The 7,386-nt window shown below is 55.8% G+C and overlaps 1 protein-coding gene across 1 annotated transcript in view; it reads right to left on the bottom strand.

The window, feature by feature from the left end:
- Positions 1-1,015: 1,015 nt before the first annotated feature.
- Positions 1,016-7,386, bottom strand: part of rasip1 (Ras interacting protein 1) — a gene marked incomplete at its 3' end in the record, with an annotated part of 17,242 nt that continues 10,871 nt past the window's right edge. The window contains exons 4-5 of the mRNA XM_070874132.1: positions 2,632-3,345; positions 1,016-1,053 (exon numbers count right to left, since the gene is read on the bottom strand). Of these exons, the coding sequence (XP_070730233.1) occupies positions 1,016-1,053; positions 2,632-3,345 (752 nt within the window). The remainder of the gene's footprint in view (positions 1,054-2,631; positions 3,346-7,386) is intronic.

The raw sequence follows: 7,386 nt of genomic DNA on the forward strand, positions 1-7,386 counted from the left end.
CTGACCCCGTGTCCTAACTCACACCCAGTCCCACTCACCCATCACCTCCTGTGCTCACTGACCCCGTGTCCTAAATCACAACCAGTCCCACTCACCCATCACCCCCTGTGCTCACTGACCCCGTGTCCTAACTCACACCCAGTCCCACTCACCCATCACCCCCTGTGCTCACTGACCCCGTGTCCTAACTCACACCCAGTCCCACTCACCCATCACCCCCTGTGCCCCGTGTCCTAACTCACACCCAGTCTCACTCACCCATCACCCCCTGTGCTCACTGACCCCGTGTCCTAACTCACACCCAGTCCCACTCACCCATCACCCCCTGTGCTCACTGACCCCGTGTCCTAACTCAGACCCAGTCCCACTCACCCATCACCCCCTGTGCTCACTGACCCCGTGTCCTAACTCACACCCAGTCCCACTCACCCATCACCCCCTGTGCTCACTGACCCCGTGTCCTAACTCACACCCAGTCTCACTCACCCATCACCCCCTGTGCTCACTGACCGACATTGGCTCGATTTCAAAATTCTCACCCTCCTGTTCAAATCCCTCCCTCGCCCCCCCTCCCTATCTCTCTAACCTCCTCCAGCCCCAACAATTCTCATCCTCCTGTTCAAATCCCTCCCTCGCCCCCCCCTCCCTATCTCTGTAACCTCCTCCAGCCCCAACAATTCTCATCCTCCTGTTCCAATCCCTTCCTCGCCCCACCTCCCTATCTCTGTAACCTCCTCCAGCCCCTACAATTCTCATCCTCCTGTTCCAATCCCTCCCTCGCCCCCCCCTCCCTATCTCTGTAACCCTCCCCGAGATCTCTGCGCCCCTCCAATCCTGCCGCCTTGAGCATCCCCCGATCGCTCCACCATCGGCGGCCGTTCCTTCAGCTGCCTGGGGCCCCAAGCTCTGGAACTCCCTCCCCAAACCTCTCCGCCTCTCTCTCCTCTTGTGAGGGTACGGAGTTTGCGTTGAGCACGGAAGACAGAAGTCTTAAAGTTTGTAAATGTCGGCTTACGTATCTGGTTGCTTTTTGCTGATTTCCTTAATCTTGTCCTGAAAACGCAACATCAAAGAATTAACCTCATGCTCACGGTGAACCTTCTTATGAAGCAATGGTATCTTGGCCTTTATTGCAAAGGGGGATGGAGTATAAAAGCAGGGAAGTCTTGCTCCAGTTACACAGGGTATTGGTGAGGCCACACCTGGAGTACTGCGTGCACAGTTTTGCTCTCCGTATTTACCAAAGGACACACTTTGCTTTGGAGGCATTTCAGAGAAGGTTCACTCGGTCGATTCCGGGGATGAGGGGGTTGACTTATGAGGAAAGGTTGAGGAGGTTGGGGCCTCTACTCATTGGAGTTCAGAAGAATGAGAGGTGATCTTATGGAAACGTATCAGATTATGAGGGGGGGGCTCGACAAGGTGGGTGCAGAGAGGATGTTCCCACTGATGGGGGAGACTAGAACTAGGGGGCATGGTCTTAGAATAAGGGGCCGCCCATTTAAAACTGAGATGAGGAGGAATTTCTTCTCTCAGAGGGTTGTAAATCTGTGGAACTCGCTGCCTCAGAGAGCTGTGGAAGCCGGGACATTGAATATATTTAAGGCAGAGATAGACAGTTCCTTAACCGATAAGGGGGCGGGCAGGGAAGTAGAGCTGGGTCCATGATCGGATCAGGCCACGATCGTATTAAATGGTGGAGCAGGGCTCGAGGGGCTGAATGGGCCTCCTCCTGTTCCTGTGTAACAGACTCGAGGGGCTGAATGGACCTCCTGTTCCTGTGTAACAGGCTCGAGGGGCTGAATGGGCCTCCTCCTGTTCCTGTGTAACAGGCCCGAGGGGCTGAATGGGCCTCCTCCTGTTCCTGTGTAACAGACTCGAGGGGCTGAATGGACCTCCTGTTCCTGTGTAACCGGCTCGAGGGGCTGAATGGGCCTCCTGTTCCTGTGTAACAGGCTCGAGGGGCTGAATGGGCCTCCTGTTCCTGTGCAACGGGCTCGAGGGGCTGAATGGGCCTCCTGTTCCTGTGTAACGGGCTCGAGGGGCTGAATGGGCCTCCTGTTCCTGTGTAACAGGCTCGAGGGACTGAATGGGCCTCCTCCTGTTCCTGTGTAACAGGCTCGAGGGGCTGAATGGGCCTCCTGTTCCTGTGTAACAGGCTCGAGGGGCTGAATGGGCCTCCTGTTCCTGTGTAACAGGCTCGAGGGGCTGAATGGGCCTCCTCCTGTTCCTGTGTAACAGGCTCGAGGGGCTGAATGGGCCTCCTCCTGTTCCTGTGTAACGGGCTCGAGGGGCTGAATGGGCCTCCTGTTCCTGTGCAACGGGCTCGAGGGGCTGAATGGGCCTCCTGTTCCTGTGTAACGGGCTCGAGGGGCTGAATGGGCCTCCTGTTCCTGTGTAACAGGCTCGAGGGACTGAATGGGCCTCCTCCTGTTCCTGTGTAACAGGCTCGAGGGGCTGAATGGGCCTCCTGTTCCTGTGTAACAGGCTCGAGGGACTGAATGGGGCTCCTCCTGTTGCTGTGTAACAGGCTCGAGGGGCTGAATGGGCCTCCTGTTCCTGTGTAAGAGGCTCGAGTGGGCCGAACGGGGCCTAGTCTCGCCCTCCCGCCGTTACTCCCCTTGTACTCACCCAGGTGGTCTTCTTGACCAGGTTGGCGATCTTGAGCAACAATCCGGGCAGGTGTCGGGGCTCCAGGGCGTCGGCCGAGTATTGGATGCAGATGGCGAAGAGGTAGGCCGGAGCCAGCTCAAAGTTGTCGCCCTCCTGTTGGCCGCCGCCCTCGTCGCCGTGGCCGCCCATCCGCCCCACCACCTCCTCCAACAGGCGGCCCACGTCCTCCTCCTCCGGCCCGTACCTCAGGCAGAGCTGACGGCTGGAGAGGTAGGCCCGGACGGCGTCGGGGTCGTCCTGGAGGGCCCGTCCGCAAGCCAGGCAGCTGAAGGCCTCGCGCAAGGCCCGGGGAGAGGCCGGCGCGGGCAGCCAGTCCGGCCTGGGCGAGGGGCGGCCGGCCGCGGGGTCCTTGTACATCAGGAGGAAGTGCTCGCCCAGGCCCAGCAGGTCGCCGGGCCTGAGCACGGCCTCCCGCTGGAGCAGGCCCCCGTTGCGGGTGACCCGGGCTCCCCGGTAGGCCCGGACGGTCGCCGAGGCCTCGGGCCGGGCCTGCCCGCCGCCCGGCCCCGCCCGCTCCACCCGCCTGACGCAGCAGTGGCGGGGCAGGATGTCGGGGGCGCACAGGGCCGTGTCCACCCGCTCGATTCCTCCGCTTCCGTCGCCCGTCGAGGCTGTGCGCCCGCCCCGCCCGAAAACGTGCTTCTTCCCCGACATCAGGTGCAGCACCAAGTCCTGCGGAGGAGAGAAGGAGGGGCAGGGGAGGGGGGGAAGGGAAGAGGAGGAGACAAGAGAGGTTCCAACGGTGGTTTATACGGCGCACAGAACGATCCCGTTCCCCACCAGCCGCCACACCCCCCCCCCCGCCAAACCCGGTCACGTGCTGCCCGTTATGCCTCCCTCCCACCCTGACTTTAGGTAGATTGTGAGCTGTGAGGTGGGGGGGGGGGGGGGCGGGGGTGCAGAGACGCGGCAAAGGTGATTTCGATCGTTTGCGCGCGTGGGCAAGCAGGTGGCAGATACAGTTTAGCGTGGATAAAGCTGAAGTGATCACAGCCTTGCGTTGCGGAGCGCCTCTCCAACCCCTGTGAGGCCTCCTTAAATACCTGTGCTCCCACGGGATTATGGGATCCCTCGGGACGCCAGGGGATGAGCCCCCTGGTGGCTGTACAGAGTCGATACAAGTTTACATATGTAACAGTATGTGTGCAATAAAGGTTCACATCGGATACTAGAAACATAGAAAATAGGTGCAGGAGCAGGCCATTGGGCCCTTCGAGCCTGCCCCCCGCCATTGGGCCCTTCGAGCCTGCCCCCCGCCATTGGGCCCTTCGAGCCTGCCCCCCGCCATTGGGCCCTTCGAGCCTGCCCCCCCGCCATTGGGCCCTTCGAGCCTGCCCCCCGCCATTGGGCCCTTCGAGCCTGCCCCCCGCCATTGGGCCCTTCGAGCCTGCCCCACCATTCAATATGATCATGGCTGATCATGCAACTTCAGTACCCCACTCCTGCCTTCTCTCCATACCCCCCTGATCCCTTTAGCCGTAAGGGCCACATCTAACTCCCCTTTTGAATATACCCAACGAACTGGCCCTCAACAACTTTCTGTGGTAGAGAATTCCACAGGTTCACAATTCTCTGGGTGAAGAAGTTTCTCCTCATCTCAGTCCTAAATGGCTCACCCCTTATCCTTAGACTGTGTGAGCCCCTGGTTCTGGACTTCCCCAACATCGGGAACATTCTTCCTGCATCTAACCTGTCCAGTCCCGTCAGAATTTTATATGTTTCTATGAGATCCCCTCTCATCCTTCTAAATTCCAGTGAATATAAGCCCAGTCGATCCAGTCTTTCTTCATATGTCAGTCCTGCCATCCCGGGAATCAGTCTGGTGAACCTTCGCTGCACTCCCTCAATAGCAAGAATGTCCTTCCTCAGATTAGGAGACCAAAACTGAACACAATATTCCAGATGTGGCCTCACCAAGGCCCTGTACAACTGCAGTAAGACCTCCCTGCTCCTATACTCAAATCCTCTCGCTATGAAGGCCAACATACCATTTGCCTTCTTCACCGCCTGCTGTACCTGCATGGCCAACTTTCAATGACTGATGTACCATGACACCCAGGTCTCGTTGCACCTCCCCTTTTCCTAATCTGTCACCATTCAGATAATATTCTGCCTTCCTGTTTTTACCACCAAAGTGGATCACCTCACATTTATCCACATTATACTGCATCTGCCATGCATTTGCCCCACTCACCTAACCTGTCCAAGTCACCCTGCAGCCTCTTAGCATCCTCCTCACAGCTCACACCGCCACCCAGCTTAGTGTCATCTGCAAACTTGGAGACATTACACTCAATTCCTTCGTCTAAATCATGTATGTATATTGTAAATAGCTGGGGCCCCAGCACTGATCCCTGCGGCACCCCACTAGTCACTGCCTGCCGTTCTGAAAAGGACCCATTTATCCCGACTCTCTGCTTCCTGTCTGCCAACCAGTTCTCTATCCACGTCAGTACATTACCCCCAATACCATGTGCTTTAATTTTGCACACCAATCTCTTGTGTGGGACCTTGTCGAAAGCCTTCTGAAAGTCCAAATATACCACATCAACTGGTTCTCCCTTGTCCACTCTGCTGGAAACATCCTCAAAAAAATTCCAGAAGATTTGTCAACCTTTCACAAATCCATGCTGACTTGGACCCATCCTGTCACCTCTTTCCAAATGCGCTGCTATGAGGTCCTTAATAATTGATTCCACTTTGGTGGGAACAACATAAGGACAAAGTATTATTGAAACGGTGAGGGCTTGGGGAAGTGTCGATGTACAGAGGGGACCTGGGTGTCCCTGTACACCGGTCATTGAAAGCCAACACGCAGGGGAGCAGCGAGCAGTGAGGAAGGCAAGTGGTCCGTTGGCCTTCATTGCGAGAGGGTTTGAGTACAGGGGCAAGGAGGTCTTACTGCAGTTACACAGGGGCCTCGGTGAGACCGCACCTGGAGTACTGTGAGCAGTTCGGGTCTCCTTACCCAAGGAAGGATACACTCGCCGTAGAGGGAGTGCAGCGAAGGTTCACCAGACTGATTCCCGGGAGGGCAGGACTTGCCGTATGAGGAGAGATTGGGTCGACTGGGCCCTGTATTCACTGGAGCTTAGAAGAACGAGAGGGGGATCTGATTGAAAGGTAGAAAATTCTGACGGGGGGGTTGGACAGACTGGATGCGGGGGGAGGATGTTTCCCCGGGGGGCTGGGAAGTCTAGAACAAGGGCTCACACAGTCTCGGGATACAGGGTAGGAAATTTAGGAGCAAGATGAAGAGAAATGTCTTCACTCAGGAGGGTGGTGAACCTGTGGAATTCTCTACCACAGAAGGCTGTGGAGACCAAGTCACTGAATATATTTAAGAGGGCGCTAGATAGATTTCTGGATACAAAAGGCATCAAGGGGTCTGGGGAGAAAGCGAGAATATGGTCTTGAGAGAGGATCGGCTATGATCGTATCGAATGGCGGTGCAGGCTCGAGGGGCCGAATGGCCGACTACTGCCCCTATTTTCTATGTTTCTATGTTTCATCTCCCCCATCACCCAAACCCTCTCATTTAACTCTTGTTCAGATTTCAGACACTGTTTTTTTTTTGGTCCTTAACGAAATCACTCTCAAACTCTCGTGCATGAAACACGAAAGCTTATTATTATAGGGGCTAATATATTAGCACGGATAGAGGATTGGCCAACTAACGGGAAACAGAGAGTGGGGATAAATGGTTCATTCTCGGGTTGGCAATCAGTCACTAGTGGGGTGCGGCAGGGATCAGTGCTGGGGCCCCAGCTACTTACAATCTATATTAACGACTTGCATGAAGGGACCGAGTGTAACGTAGCCAAGTTTGCTGATGATACAAAGATGGGAGGAAAAGCAATAAGAACACAAGAAATAGGAGCAGGAGTAGGGAAGTGGAGCTGGGTCCGTGATCTGATCAGCCATGATCGTATTAAATGGTGGAGCAGGGCTCGAGGGGCCGAATGGCCCACTCTGTACCTAATCACGTGCTGTACCTGCCCTGGGAGTGTTTGATGGGACAGTGTAGAGGGAGCTTTACTCTGTATCTAACCCCCTGTACCTGCCCTGGGAGTGTTTGATGGGACAGTGCAGAGGGAGCTTTACTCTGTATCTAACCCCCTGTACCTGCCCTGGGAGTGTTTGATGGGACAGTGTAGAGGGAGCTTTACTCTGTATCTAACCCCCTGTACCTGCCCTGGGAGTGTTTGATGGGACAGTGTAGAGGGAGCTTTACTCTGCATCTAACCCCCTGTACCTGCCCTGGGAGTGTTTGATGGGACAGTGTAGAGGGAGCTTTACTCTGTATCTAACCCCCTGTACCTGCCCTGGGAGTGTTTGATGGGACAGTGTAGAGGGAGCTTTACTCTGTATCTAACCCCCTGTACCTGCCCTGGGAGTGTTTGATGGGACAGTGTAGAGGGAGCTTTACTCTGTATCTAACTCCCTGTACCTGCCCTGGGAGTGTTTGATGGGGACAGTGTAGAGGGAGCTTTACTCTGTATCTAACCCCCTGTACCTGCCCTGGGAGTGTTTGATGGGACAGTGTAGAGGGAGCTTTACTCTGTATCTAACCCCCTGTACCTGCCCTGGGAGTGTTTGATGGGACAGTGTAGAGGGAGATTTACTCTGTATCTAACCCCGTGTACCTGCCCTGGGAGTGTTTGATGGGACAGTGTAGAGGGAGCTTTACTCTGTATCTAACCCCCTGTACCT

Source organism: Pristiophorus japonicus, unplaced genomic scaffold, assembly GCF_044704955.1.
Source record: "Pristiophorus japonicus isolate sPriJap1 unplaced genomic scaffold, sPriJap1.hap1 HAP1_SCAFFOLD_689, whole genome shotgun sequence".
In the NCBI taxonomy this organism is placed as follows: Eukaryota; Metazoa; Chordata; class Chondrichthyes; family Pristiophoridae; genus Pristiophorus; species Pristiophorus japonicus.